The sequence below is a fragment of the Pavona decussata genome, unplaced genomic scaffold (assembly GCF_977016875.1).
Source record: "Pavona decussata unplaced genomic scaffold, jaPavDecu1.1 SCAFFOLD_330, whole genome shotgun sequence".
Classification (NCBI taxonomy): Eukaryota; Metazoa; Cnidaria; class Anthozoa; order Scleractinia; family Agariciidae; genus Pavona; species Pavona decussata.
Genome location: NW_028145718.1, coordinates 75,008 through 91,018, shown reverse-complemented (window position 1 = coordinate 91,018; position 16,011 = coordinate 75,008). Strand labels below are relative to the sequence as shown.

The 16,011-nt window shown below is 37.3% G+C and overlaps 1 protein-coding gene across 1 annotated transcript; it reads left to right on the top strand.

The window, feature by feature from the left end:
- The first annotated feature begins 248 nt into the window (after positions 1-248).
- On the top strand, positions 249-15,597 carry LOC146453399 (glutamyl aminopeptidase-like). Its single transcript, XM_085096583.1, has 21 exons — positions 249-489; positions 2,966-3,226; positions 4,968-5,145; positions 5,393-5,663; positions 6,808-6,928; positions 7,113-7,267; positions 7,566-7,679; positions 7,760-7,894; positions 8,092-8,157; positions 8,306-8,371; positions 8,710-8,891; positions 9,273-9,355; positions 10,000-10,124; positions 10,711-10,766; positions 11,284-11,434; positions 11,569-11,642; positions 12,046-12,156; positions 13,037-13,204; positions 13,547-13,690; positions 13,837-13,918; positions 14,632-15,597. Exons 1-21 carry the CDS (start codon positions 249-251, stop codon positions 14,794-14,796), a joined length of 2,949 nt encoding a protein of 982 aa, XP_084952709.1. The 3' UTR covers positions 14,797-15,597.
- The last annotated feature ends 414 nt before the right edge of the window (positions 15,598-16,011 follow it).

The window sequence follows — 16,011 nt, the reverse complement described above, 5'->3', positions numbered from 1 at the left end:
CTTCCGTCTGTCTTTTCTTTTAATTAAATATCCATCGTCAATGTGATTATTGACTTTTGGTTAATTATGTTTCAGAGATTTGACATCTGTAACCTTTACGGTTTCCTGAATCGGAACCAAAAGTTTTATTCTAATGATACTCGCACGGAATTTCACTCGAGGCTATTTGCATACAAAAATACAAAGCTTAATATAACACAAGCGTCAGTCGAGATTCATGGTTTGAGATCCTCACTAAGTGAGCAGGGATGGATGCAAAATACCAAGAAAATAAACCTCTGAGAACCGACTCATTTAGAATACGAGATTCTACGGAGTCAGGTAGCCGAGCCACTGCAGCTACACAAGGGAAGTTTGTTTCTAGAGGCATGATTGCTACAGTGGTTACACTGGTTATCATACTCATTATTTTAGTTGCTGTTTTGGGCGCACTGCTCGGCAAAGCAAGATCTAGAAATCTCCTCTTCTCCAGGGACCAAAAGGAAAAAGGCAAGTCAGAGACTTTTTCTTACCTGGTGTACTTATCTCTGCCACAAAATACATAACAGTACAAATTCGTCAAGTATTAGAAGATTAGTCATAAGTCAGAAGAAATGAATGTTAGGAATAAGTGGTTGATAATCATTTTTTAATTCGGTAAATTCGTCATGCTTTACACTTCTCACAACCAGTTTTGCCGTTTACCAATGAAAAAAGTTTGCTTCGAGGTTGCAGCAAATGTAAGATAAACGGGTTATTTTTTCAGGTAACTCCCCAACCCTAAACCACTGCAACGAACAGCCGCCACCCATAAGCCTGGCTTGTACATGACTCTTCATATGACTGCCTGCATTCTAAAAGATTGTGTTATCGCTGGTATTTTCAAATGTCTGTTTTAAAATACCTCATATGTCTACCATTATCCTTTAAAGTAGTTGAGAGGCAGACACTAAAAGAATTGCCTTAAATTACAAGGCCAGTAACGGACGTGATGCGTTCATCAGTTAACAGGCAGAAATTTTGCGAATTACTAGGGGGTAGCTATTTGAATAAGTCATTGTTGTGATACTGATAAAGTACCATTAGAGTAACACTTATTCTACCAAGCACAAAATAATTTCGAGGGTACACGAATCCTTGTGAAACCTGTGACTTGGTGACTAAGGAAGTTTGTCGGGAAGAAATTTCAATGAACAGTTGCTTAATTAGAAGCTTACTTTACTGCTCAATTAGCCCTTTTGAAAATAAATCGGTTTGCGTGAAATAATTCCCGGGAGAGTTAGGAAGCCATTATTATCAGTCAAAGCATTACATTCCTCGAGGTGCGTTCAATATCAGCATGGTCATGTTATTGCAATGGAAATGGAAAACAGAGTAAGCCGACCTTAATAAAATATGTCGCTTAAATAGCTCATAATTTTTATTCGGCTCCAAGTAGCGAATATAATAAAGGCTCTTTCTCTGTCATATGATAATTAACTGAACTGCATTCTTCTTCACGCATTGTGTCAGTTTACATGCTTCTTTTTCGTTTTCATATTAGATTTACCATTTGCCAATTCATGGTAAGCCGCAACTCCGAGAAGCATATCAAGTTGAAAATCCTGATCCAAACCGCTTTCAGTATCATCGAGTTACAAAAGTTACACGGTCAGTTTGAAAATGCATGATCGAGTTTTGGAGAACTATTGTTCACTTGCTTTCGGAAAGTTTAAGTTCTCGCTAGCGAGTTTTCATGTTCTCGCTAGCGAGAACTAGAGAGAACTATCTACTGCAGATAAAAACACGATAAAAAGAAATTTACGGTCCCTATGCCCTTGCAGATAAAGCTAGCTTATTTAGTGTTCTCTGAAATCCGGCAGTTAACTTGAGCCGATAAGCCTGAACAAATGCCCTAGAGCTAGCGTACACAACGGCATAAAAAAACTAATTCAGACGGCTCCGAATGATAAGAAAACCTCCACTCAGAAAACTTGACTGTTCTCCTTCATGATCAAGATCAAAAGGTCCACACCATTCAGCAGAAAGATCTCACCACATTTTGATAAAAAAAGGAGACGCCTCTCAGAAAAGTACTCGGGAAAGCATTATCTAGAGGTCTAAGGTACATTTAGCGACCAGCGGGAGTCGTGTTTGGCTTGTCACCTTTATAACATCTGTTACAAAGTTCTTTCACTAACGCTTAGACAAATGACAATTCTCGCCCAGGTTACCAGGGCTAGTCTTGCAAGGACTGACAAGCTGCTCTATTGGTCAGTGCAAACTATGGGTCAACCACCTGTCTTCTTAAGTGGAACATAATACCAGATCTCTGCACAAAAATGACTGTTTCGTATTCATTTGACCGGATATCGTGTCTAGCTTTCCATACGCGATAATTTATATACTTTTAGCCTTTTCGGAAGTATGCGGAGGTCGTTTCGTTGCTCTGTATACCTTTACCAATGATTTCCAACTGGCAAATTATGCCCCCCCCCCCCCCCCAAAAAAAAAAAAAAAAAATGGTAACATAGTCTTCCAGTTTGCTTTCCAAGTATTCAGTCGCAAGGTTGTCAGAACAGGAGTCTATCTGTTGTATTATATGTCATAAAAAAAAAAAAAAAATGTGAAGTTCCTCGTCGATGGCATCTACGTCAGCCATGTTGGCTGGTGTCATCCCGAGGGCTTCTCCTTCTTTGAAAAAATGAAAAACATGGAGACCACAGGCAAATTTTGAAGAAATACTCGCTAGCGAGAACTGAAACTTTCCGAAAGCAACTGAACCATAGTTCTCCAGAACTCGATCATACATTTTCAAACTGACCATGTAACTTTTGTAACTTGATGATACTGAAAGCGGTTTGGATCAGGATTTTCAATTTAATATGCTTTTGGCAGTAACGGTTTGCCATACCAATCAGCGGGATTTACAAGTCTCATTCAAATAACGTAAAATAACATTTCAAATTAATTTTCGGTGTTATTCATATTTTATCTAATTTTCTAGCAACTTCGAACCCTGAGAGTCAAGCTCCAACGCCATTTACTGGTCTAACAACTCATGGAACAGAAGTATGGTGGAATGTACGTCTGCCAAGCTACATCACTCCCAGACACTATGACCTCACCATATTAGCTGATCTACAAAACTTTACATTCAAAGGTCACGTGAGTATCTTGATTGACGTAGCAAAACCTACAGAGTATGTATTGGTGCATACCAACAAGCTGGTGGTGACGTCAGTCTCTCTTCACCAGTTCTTGGGAGGTGAGTAAAGTCAAGGATATCTAGAGCGTGCAGTTTCTTCAGGCACTGTTGGTTGGCATCCTCATTAAAGATTACATTCAAAGGACTCAACGCTTCATTGTCATAGCTGTAGACTTTTTGGTGAAAAAAAAAACCGCATCTAAATTGCAGAAAGTACATTAAGTACAGTCTTCTTGTGTATTTCAGTCAATCAGTCAATCAATGTCTATTTTCAAAAGTAACACGAGTAGTGGTTTGCTTGCTTCGCAAAATATGTATTAATTGATTTACTAACATTCACATCTTTTGAAGAACAGAAAAAAAGTCCATGAACCACAGTTTATTTTACGCGAAACGTACCCCCCTCCCTCCCACCCAAAATGTAGTAACAATGATCATACAAGCCTCAACAGCTTAAGGAGTTTTAAACGTTGTATAAGTGGTAATCTTCCTGCCTCATAAAACATTGAATTATGATGATGATGATGATGATGATAATGATAATGATAATGATAATGATAATGATAATGATAATGATAATGATAATAATAATAATAATAATAATAATAACAATAACAATAATAATAATAATAATAATAATAATATATTTTTTTTAAAAATATAATGATCTCTTTATTAAAATATTTCAAGGAAAATCGATATTCACAAGTTAAAAGTAGAAAAAAGAATACTAAAAAGCCTATTTACAATTTAATTGTGATTAAAAAGAGGAGTATCTCGAAGCACAACAGAGCTATTTTCAACCAAAATATATTTTTTAAAAAAACAATAATATTAAATTTAAAAAAAGAATAAAAGTCATTCATGTGACCAATTATAAACTAAAATGAGAAAAAAATTCAGAAACCCCTATTAATCAACCCATAATAAAGTATCTATAGCAGTCTAGGGAAGTCCCGCTAGGCCCTATAATAATAATAATAATAATAATAATAATAATAATAATAATAATAATAATAATAATAATAATAATAATAATAATAATAATAATAATAGTAATAATAATAATAATAGTAATAATAATGGTTTAATATCAGTATTTCCACAAAAGTGGCTCTTCATCTGACATTACTAAGCCAAGTGAGAATTATTACAATGAATAAGTTAACAATGGTGTCAATAAGAGAGTAAATGTGTACATATATATGAAGTCTGTGTACATATAAAAGAGCTAAATGAAAAATGGGGAACTTATATTGGAATACTAATAAATTAAAGGGTGTAATGAAAGCGCTGAAATTAAAGCAGAATAAATCCAAATGTTAAACGAAAGCAAATGTGTTTCAAAATAATAAATAAACTTGGGTATCGAAGTTAAAAAAAAAAAAGGAAAAAACTGTAACTAAAAATATCACGCATATCTAATTCCTCGATTTCTGAGGTACAAGTTCGTTTTTCTTCAAAAATAATTTAAATTATCACTTTTTCTGATATGAACAGAAAGGCTATTGAATAGTTGAGGGGCACTATCTTGAAAGGTGCCATTCTCTAGTGGTGTAACTAATCGTTTAGCAAGGCTAGAACATAACAGACGCGTCTGAAAAACCTCTTTTATCTTAAGACAAGATAGCCAATGATTCAAAATGTAAGGCCTTTAATACAAGTTTAAGTAAATAAAAGTCTCTTTTTCCCTTTATTGGGAGCCAACCTATTTTTAAAATATCGTTAGTGTCTCTAACATAGCGTCCAGTGACAAAACATTTAACGAATGCATTGCAAATTTAGATCTACTACTTCTCAGGTGAAGTTGACATAAAGAAGCACTTCTGGTTTGAAAAGAACCAATTCTACGTCATTCACCTGGAGACATGGCTGCAAGCAGGAGAGTATGTCATTAAAATGACGTTTGAATCGGACCTGAGATCAGAGCTGGGAGGATTCTACAGAATGGAATATAGACGTACCGATGGCACAGTTGTGTAAGAATTTCAGTTGTGGTCCTCCTTATAAGAACACTTTCCCCACAGTTCTGGGAAGCATTAAAATGTAGTTTCTCATTATCTGCGATTAGGGTCTATTATAGAGTCACCCAACTGCGCATCTGCAAATTTCTCTTCTAAATCACTGAGCTAAAGCCTTGTATGGTAAGCATTAATATGGTCTGCTCCCGTAAGTTACCAAGACATAAGAAAAATGACTGATATGTTTCTTTGCTTCGAATTTCAGCCCTGTGGCAGCAACTCAGTTCTCTCCATCAGATGCGCGCAAGGCTTTTCCTTGCTTTGATGAGCCCGCGATGAAAGCGACGTTCAGCGTGACAGTGGCTCACCGTCCCCGTTTGATTGCTCTTTCCAACATGCCGATTTACAAAACCCAAGAGAAAGATGGCTGGACATACGACACATTTGAGAAGACTGTGGTCATGTCGACTTATCTAGTAGCTTTTGCTGTTTGTGATTTCAAATACGTTGAATTTACTCATAAAAATTACATCAAGGTAGGCTGACTGAGCTGATTTACTTGTAGTAAAGCAACAGTTTTACACTGAGATGCATACCAGGTATCGAATAGAACAAGTTTGGAATTTGGCATTTTGTTAATTGATAAACACTCGATAAACGCGCCTCTACTTTCTTTTTCCTCAAACGTGAACGAAACAGGGGCACCCAACAGATCGTCTCGGTAAATTATCTGTTCGGAAGGCCCTTCATCCCCTATAATTTTCTGAAGGGAATTTTCACCTCAAACTTTCGTGATATGATGTTTTCGGATTCATAACTGATGTCGTTTCGGGTACCGAAAAAAGGTCAGCTAAGATTTTCGGAAAGGAAATAAGACCTAAGGTTTTCGGGAAATCGACAAAAATGCCCTAGTAATTTCGAAAAGACTCCGGTTGCCCTAGAATGACCGAACAGATAAAAATATCATAGCGCTGCCTAAAATAAACCAACAGAGCTTTATAGGCAATCCAGAAAGCCTCAAATAGCGTTTCAAAGCATCTGAGAGAAAACTTTCGTTGGGTGCCCCTGACGAAAGACCCCACTACTCGACCTTAAAGTTAGATAAACAATAAGCAAGGGATCGCAAACGAAATGCTGCAAGTTTACACAGGATCTGTAAAAGATCTAATCAAATGGTGTTTTGCTTTTCTTATTTAACTTATTGCGACAGCGACATGATATTTTCAGTTCTTTTGTTCATTGTTCATAGTCACACGCTATGACGTGACGGATGTCTGAATTTGGGCCCATCCGAAATCACTACCGCCACGTGCATTTGGTAGACCACTTCGACTCGCGTTGGTTGTTCTATTTTTTGCTGTGCTACATCGTGCTGACGAGAGCCAACCAGCTCGAAACAGCCGTCTACGGTTGCTGCATTTTGTTGATTCTCGGTTTAGTCTCAATCATGTCGCTGTCGTGTTAAGTTTTCTACGCAGTCCGATCAGCCTTGCAGAAACTGAGTCATAAGGGTTAGGGCTGGTTTCCCTATTTGCGTTTGTTGTACTGAAAAAGAAGCAAACCCAACACACGCTGAATATATAGTTATGCCACTGTTCAGTTTTATTTGGATTTTTGTTGTTGATCGTTTTGCTGATAAGTACCAGAGTTGTGTCACATAGTTTTTTCGGTTTTTCTCAGGTCAGATTATACGCACCTCAGGAGCAAATTGATCAAGTAGAATACGCCTCTAAAATCACTGATGATCTTTTTACTTTCTACGAGGAGTACTTCCAGATAAAATACGCGTTACCAAAAGCAGGTGAGTATGAGTGGCAGTGTATTTTTGTTTATAGAAAACTAATAAAGCTAGACATGGATCTTGCCTTTCGCTCGTTTTTGCGCATGCTAAAGACAACTGAGATTTCTGACAAGTAATATAAACTGATAAATGCCTGTTTTCTTGGTATGAGACCAATAAATACTCTTTTTCCTATTTTTCACAGATATGATATCCCTTCCTAACTTTATATTTGGTGCTATGGAAAACTGGGGACTTATAACCTATAGGGACTGGAATCTCCTATATAAACCCAATGTGTCTTCATCAGCTAATAAACAAAGAGTTGCTGAGGTTGTGTCACACGAGCTGGCTCACCAGGTAATTTATAAGTTAGAGGAAACTGAACAAACACGCACATAAAACATTCAATACCTGTTGTCGGGACAACTAAACAACTATCCGAGTTTAGCGCTTATAATCTTTCTTTTCAAGATAGCATTGGATTTATTATAAGAGCATCGTATGGGAAGGAAATAAATATGATTGTGTGACGCCGCGTCAAGGAGTCGAACTGAGAGGCTACAGTGCTCTCACCCCTGAGCCATCCTTGATCTTTTAAGAGTATAGGGACATTAGTATAAGAACATAAGAAAATCTATGGCTTATCCATTTGTAGTGGTTTGGAAACCTTGTCACTATGGAATGGTGGGATGATTTTTGGCTAAACGAAGGATTTGCGAGTTTTATGGAGTTTTCAGCCATGGACTACATTCATCCAGAATGGAAAATGGTACGTAGTTACAAAATATAATTATTTTAATGGAATCCCAGTTTTTATAGATGCTAAAGAATTGCTACCTGTTTACATAGGAGGAGCAGATTGTTGTCCTTGATATGTCCGCAGCATTTGCAGCAGATGCCCTGGCAAATTCTCACCCTATCAGAATACCCATTGAAAGACCAGAAGATATCAGCCAGATATTCGACTACATTACATATGAAAAGGTATTCATATTCATGTTTTGACAGGCAGTTATCGCGAAATGAGTCATTAAAGTTAGTAAATTACAAAATGCTTGTGGGATCGTAGAACTTAGGGACGTGAAATGATTACGGATACTTCAAGTAAGTAGTCCGCCTACCTACTTGTTTGCATTGAGTACCTTTTCGGAGATTACAGCTTCTATATTTATCTATTTCAGAGCTCATGCATTCTTCGCATGTTGGAAGCTTATCTTGGTAAAGAAGTTTTCAGGAAAGGATTATCAGTAAGCTATTCCCTAAAATCCTACCCCTTGATCACCTAACTTAATTCTAAAATCAACACGAAATCAAAAGTGGAGAGCTTTGTAATTTTTCTTCAGTTATAAGGAGACATGTTCTTACATCTTTACTCTGGTATTTGATACTTTTCAGCGCTATCTCAAGAGGTTTGAGTATTCCAATGCAAAAACGGAACATTTGTGGGAGGCCTTGATGGAGGTGAGTACGATTAACTAACTAGCTTGAGCTTGTTGTTTGTTTCGAATGCCGACGTATAGAAAATGTCCATCATGCATTTGATTTTTTTCACCACATTTCGCTTCTTTCCTCTGTACAGTATTCCGTCACAGCACACCTGTCATCAGTTAGAGTCACCGTTGCTGCCACAATCGCACAAGCGACTGCATTTTTGATAGTAAAATTTGTATCAATTTGGATAAGGGCCCACTATTAACAAACTATTTAAGACAGAATGTTCTTTCCTGTACATTTTATTCTATGATGAAAAATAATTGTATGTATGTATTAATTACCTGATCCAGTAATTTTTTTAATAGGAAAGTTGTATCAAGGGCAGATGTGTAGATGTCAAGCACATGATGGACACGTGGACCCTTCAAATGGGTTACCCAGTAATTGACGTTAGACATTCCAGTGGTTACCAGTACCTAGTCTCCCAAGAGAGGTTCCTATACCACACTGACACCAACGCGACGTCGAAGCATAAATCCCCATTTGGGTGAGTTCACCCAAAGTTACTTTATCGAACTGATTCTCATTGTTCTACTGCACTGTACTGCACTCAGTACTGCACTGCACTGCACTGCACTGCACTGTACTATACTGTAAACTATTGACTGTACTGCACTGTACTGTCTTGGAAAACTCTAAGTATTTTTTGTATAAACGTCTCCAGAATCAGTACATTGGCTGTTAAATAGTGATTACTTGATAGAATGACACAGCTTTGATAAACTAATATTGATGAATTCGCACTCGTGGTGAGTCGCGTTACTTTTAGACACGATCCAGATGATCTCTTGAGACAGTTGGGAATTTAAATTGGTTTAAAGAATTAGAACAGCAAAGGTTATCGATAGAAATGCCATATTTTTTTCAGTTACAAATGGTTTGTACCGTTTACGTACATCATGTCTTCATCACCAAGCAAGATTATTTCTAAAGAAATCAACATGACCTCAGGTAATTCGATCCGCCGTTCTTAAATGATGCATGCTTCAAAGAAAAGAACACTTTAACAGCCGCCAGTATTAATTTTCACTCATTTTTGTATTAGTGCGAATGAAAATAAAAATATATATCCAGTTTCTTTGGAGTGTAACAGCTGAAAATTTGATAAGATTGTTATTCAACGATTCTTTGGCTAAAACTAACAAATAAATAAATAAATAAATAAATAAGTAAAAAAAAATGATGATGCCGTTGATCGGCGAAAGCTTGGGTTTTAGTTTTTACTTTTAAACAGCAGTTTAAGGCCTCAATTGAACAGTTTTATATATTTTTAACCACGCTGCTGAAGGACAACATGAACAGATTAAAAAAAAAAAAAGATAAATAAGCATACATTATCCACTTCTGTAGTCACATAACTTACGTATCCATGCAGCATAAACGCTTAGCCGTGAGTTTAAGTGGTTCGTTTTGTGTTATCAAAAAGGAACATCGGCCATACCAAGTAGTAAATGTTGTCAAGGTCAGAAACTCAGCCCCCTCCCCTGCGTCCCTATCTAGCATTGCCAGCTGTAGAAAAATGCACAAATTCATTGATGTTTAACGGTAAATAGTAGCATAGTAAATAAAGGCATTACTTCACTTACTGACCACAGAGAAGATATCGTGGGATGGAAGTGGTTGGATTAAAGGAAATGCTGAGCAAAAAGGATTTTACAGAGTCAACTATGACGACAAAAACTGGGATGCATTGGCCAATGCTCTTAAGAGTAATCATAAGGTAAAACTCTCTGTCCGGCTCTGATAACACCGACAGTAGCCTAGACAAACGTTCATTGCAATGTCGGTTTGACGACCATAAGGTGAAATTTTCTGTTGCTGTCGTAACACCGACAATAGCCTAAACCAACCTTGCATTGCAATGCCGGTTTGCATGATTCAGCACCAGTGCGTGAAAAACCGATAGCAATACTGACTATTTAAACGTTGGGCGTAACTGTTAACGCATTTACGCCCGCCGTTAAGTTATATGCTACTCGTCCCAGGTATTCACCCAAACTACACTCACCGATACCCTTCTTGAATGAAAAATTGTTTCATGTCCCGGCTGAACGTAGAAATGAAACTTCTTACTTACAACCACCGTTATGAGCGCCATGATGTTATCAGTTTAATTACCTTCTTACTTAGTTACTTCCCGTTACTTGTTATTTCTACTGAAGTGTAATTGAAGTAACGCTGTTCTGGAGAATTTCAAAGAACGTGATACATAGCGTGGTTTTTGCTTTAATAAATTTAAGTGGTGATGCTACACTTCAATCATCTTTAGATGACGTTACTAGAGTGAGATCGCTTGGTATTTACAGGTGATGAATATTTCAGATCGTGGTGGTGTCATTGATGACGCGTTTGAAATAGCAAGGTAATGGCGGATTAACTATTGGCTTTTAATAGCTCTGAAAAGTTTTTCACGACTGAATATTAACAGTCAAACAGGTCAGGCATCACTCACGGCATGCGCAGGCACAGAATAAGCACTGAGGAGACAGTTATTCAAACTAACAGTCAAACAGGTCAGGCATCACACACCGCAGGCACAGAATAAGCACCGAGGAGACAGTTATTCAAACTAATACTCAATCTCATAGTTACGAAATTATACAGTTCGCTTCATTGCTTCAACTGGGTTTTTTTATTGTACAGACAAAAGTATGTGCATCTAAGATTGCTTGTTGTTTCCTAACAGTCATCGTCTTTTTATATGCTGCAAAGAACAACAATATTAATCTCAACATTGTATATTTACAGATTTTGATGAAAAGTTAAAAATTTTTTAACTTTAAAGACATGTTTCGGCAGTTGAATATAACGACGACATTTTCATCAAATTGTTTACAAGTCTGCTTGTTCTCAGACTATATTTATGTATCTTTTCAAAGGAGCGGTAAACTAAATTACACGAAGGCTCTAGAGATGACGTCATATTTACAAGCTGAAGAAGAGTATGTTCCCTGGGCGGCTGCTATAAAGAGCTTAAATTTCATCAAGAGCCTGTTAACGGCAACGAGGCCGGCTTACAAGCATTTGCAGGTTGGTTTTCACAACGCATTTTTCGTTTTCGAAAGGGGGTTGAATGTTGGAAATTGCATCACGTGAGCATACCAAGCTGTCTCTTTCTCAGTACTGTAAATAATTTAAAAAACTTATTCCAATCACTCAAACAGAAGTACCTGCTTTATCAAGCGCAACCCATTTATAAAAGACTTGGATTCATGGATGGAGGCTCTCACCTTGAAACGTAAGGACACTTAACTTCTCATTTGCCTCTCAATGATGTGGGAGGTATTTCTCTTTTTGTTAACCTTTCTTTCATTGTTCAGATTTAGAATCCTGGGCACAGGGTCTTGCGCTAAGGATCTGAGGGGAACAAGGGAATGCGAGCCTCGGTCAGCTATTCTTTTAGTCTGTAGTCTGTAACTACTCCACAAAATTACTACAAGCTGTGTCAAGCAAGTTATATTCTACCAATAAATGTTTAAAATTGGTCACAACATAATTAATAACCAGCAATATAATCATGATCCCTTGCATTGCCAGAAACGTTATTTTAACATGCCAGATTTTATACCGAGTGACTCAAGATAGTGAAAAAGATAAATATTATTATCAAAAATTTACTTCCTATACTTGCACGTTGTCAGTTTCCTTCGACCAACCATCCTGGAAACTGTTTGTGCTGCCACAGAGAAATCCTGCTTGTCAAATGCCTCCAAATACTTCCATGATTGGATGGAGGATCCTGTACAGAATCAGTAAGTATTTTGTTTATTGATTTTAATGTGAAACCCAGCGTACGCGGATAAGTTTTAAGAACGACTCTCCCTAAAAACCTCACATTCAATTATTATCTATAAAACATTTTTCGCTGATGACTCTTCCATCAATTTCTCTTGGCACGTAGGTTACAAAATATGAAATACGAACGGAGAAATTAATTTTTTAAAAAAAAAATTGTGATGCGAACTTTTCACATCACCGGGCTGTGCTCAAAACCCACTGATGAGATCATGAATTTCGTAAGACTTGCAGCTGTTAGTTCTGGAGAATATGGATCATTCAAAACGTCGCTAGTTATAAATGATGAACCTTCACGTTTAAAATGTGATGAATTGCAATCATAAGCTTTAATTACTATAATAAATCTGAGGGCACAAAGTTTATCTACTTTGAGCACTTATTGCAACATGCGATTTAGCCCAAGTTCAAAGGAATAAATTGCAAAAGTGGATCCCACTCACAGGCTCTTCTACTTATCAGTGGAACGTTCCATCCATCTTTTACGAAAATCTGTTAGAACATTTGGCCGCAATCCACTTTCTGTTCCACAAGTGATCATGAAAGGTGAACTAGGTTGTTAAATTCGACTAACACGGCCATATTTCCATCGACTATCGCTTTGAAATTTAATTTCTGCGCGAGCAAGATTAAACATTTCTTACCAATTGACTGTAATAAAAACGCTGGAAGAGTTTCATGTCATGTAACGAAGTAAGTCCATCACATTGAAGCGAATTCACTGTCCACCATCACGTTTTTATTAAACGAACTGGTCAGCGACATAAAACGATGGACAGTGAACTCGCTTCAATGTGATGACTTATCCCGTTATATTTATTCGACATAATCCTTCAGGGTTCCAGCAAATTTCCGTACACTGGTGTATTATTATGGTATCGCTAATGGAGGAAGTGAAGAGTGGGAATTTGCTTTCGATCAGTTGGTGCACACATCTGTAGCCTCAGAGAGGGTCAAGCTAATGCACGGGCTTGCAGCTTCGACCGAACCCTGGATTCTTAGCAGGTACAGCTTACATCATGGTAGAATTCTTATTGTGGTTAGAGCTCAGTGTTTCGTCTAGTTTCGTCTGTCTGGTAAATTTCGATCGATCGATCGATCAATCAATCAATCAATCAATCAATCAATCAATCAATCAATCAATCAATCAATCAATCAATCAATCAATCAATCAATCAATCAATCAATCAATCAATCAAACAATTAATCAATTCATTTGTCCGTCTCCACAACCTCGAGAAAGTGGTATAGTTGCTCAAATCAGCCGGGGATGAGTGGTCTTACATGTATTTTTCAAATGATATTCGTAAATGACGACGTGAAGTAAAGCTGTACTTTTTATTTCAGGTTTCTTCAGTTCTCTCTGGACGTGAAAAAGATTAAATCATCTGACGCTCCCCTTGTGATCTCTAAAGTCGCAGAAAATAGCCCTATTGGACGGCAGATTGCTTGGGACTTCATTTTAAAACACTGGAGAACATTAGAAACACGGTGGGCTAATCCAAGCTTTGTTACTTTGGTAGATTGAAGTTCAAAACGAGACATCACTGCCACCTATCAAAGTTTAAACGTAAGCAATAATCCAAACTAAAAAAATCCGTTTGTGTTTATATGTGTGATATTTTGTATGTTTCCAGGTATGGCGAGGGACTCTACATTTTAAGTGGCATGATAGAAGCTGTTACTAGAGGTTTTACAAATGAATTTCAGCTTCAGCAGGTATAGCCTAACCCATTTCACCTTTTTCATCAGAGATCATTACTGTAGACTGGTATTGTACAATCGTTGTATGCGTTCTTGTTACCAGTGGACACAAGCAACCATCTGAAATTAAGCTTAGCCAGTGTTTGAATAGTTTTAAGTGTAATTTAAGAAACAACCTCCTGAAATACTTTTTACGATGAGCTACCCCCTCAACAATTTTTAGCTAGTTTTTTAATTACTTAAACTGATTATAATTTTTAAAATTTTTTATTTATGCATTGTAAATTAATTGCCACTGAAAAACCCGTATGGGGAGTATCAATAAAGTATTGTATTGTGAGTATGCCGCTGATTAAGCTCATTTTTGTTTAGTGAAAATTGTAATAAATAGATCCTCACCATGCACACATCGCTGTTCCTAGACATAATCATAATCATTCCCCTTCTTCTCCATGACTACGACTTGTTTCCAATATATCTCCAAGGCTTTTAGTAAGTATAACTGAAGTGGATGGTGGTATCAAGTGCACATGGACAGAGTCCATAAACAGAAGGGTTTGGGTGTAATTTCAATGGTAACCAACATTCCGCGCTCTCACCCTCATCCTCTCAAATGGTATTTCTCAGCGCTAATTTCATTAACAAGACTGAAGACATTAAAGGAATTAGTTTTTGTCATCTTTATGTTTGGGACTATTTATGTCTAACGTTTTCATCCTTCTTTTCAGCTGCTGAAGTTTGTTAGCGAGCGTGACAATGGATCCGGCTTAAGCAGTCAATCATTGTCACAGGCTACTGAGGTAGTAAAATCCAACATTGCATGGATCAAGAGGAACGAAAAAGACGTGGAGAAATGGCTGAAAAATTTCCTTTTAGAAATAAAAGAACAATAGAAGTCGAGCTGGGTGGTCAGTAATGAGCCAAACGCTGGCATGGTATGAATTGCACCTGCAGCAACTGAAAAAGAAATGTATGTTCTTTGCAAGGAAACTGAACAAAATTTGTTAAGTAATGAAGTGTAGTAACTCAAAATATAATAATTTCCATCTTATTTTATCTAGAAACATAACTCTTCTGATATGAAAAACTGAAAAATTATGTAACATTTCATTTTCATGGTTAGGCATGTTTTAGAATCAATCTGACTTCCTTCACGGGACGAAACGTCCATATTTCGTCTGTTATACTTTGGTGTACGCCTAGACCCCAGGAAACCGTCGCGAAACCAAATAATAATGCGGGGGGTCAGCCTGCTATAAACTTGAGGCCGCATAGTAACTCCCAAATGTCAATGTGCCTGCGTTCGACAATCGTCTTTGGCGGCCTGACCGCGTCCGACTGAAATCCCAGAACGGCATAACTTGGCGAGAAAGACCAAAGAGCAGGAATAGTTTGCGTAAATAGGCAGATGAAGTCCCACGAGACACGGGTGGCATTGACTTTAAAACATCGAGGCGTTACATGCCAGCGTTGCGCGCAGGCTAGTTTCGTTTTTATTTATACAGTGAGAATATTAGGTTTGGGAAAAACATCGGGCAAAGATATATTCATGCATAAATTTAAATAAAACTTATGATTTAATTTACTTCAGCATATGCAGTGCGTTATTTGTCGTCGTTGCTTGTGTCCATCTCATGTCTGTTCAGCATAAAAACACTATTCTTTGTTTATGTCTGGGTCAATTCCAAAAGCGATCATCCCCCCCCCCCCCCCGGGCATTTGACCTTTTTTTAAAAATTGCTTGATCAAATTCCCCGCTATATGGGCCGATTTCTAGGTCAAATGCCCCACGGTTGGGGCTGAAAAGTCATCGTGTTGGTTTTTTTTGTATTCGCTAGCTCTATTTATATAAAAATCAACGAAATTGATACATTCATAAATTTAAAACAATTTACTATTAAAGATAATGCATAACATCACATATGAAACTCAACTGACAGAGTTTATTTCAATAGTGTAGTTTGCTTGCTCCCGATAATTTTACGCCGCGATAATTTTAAGATTACGCTTTAGATTACTAAAGATTAGCTAAAGAAAGGCTTCACAGCTTACCTTTTGATACAAATTCTTCGAATGTTGACGCTAAAACAGCTTTCCTCACGTCCGTC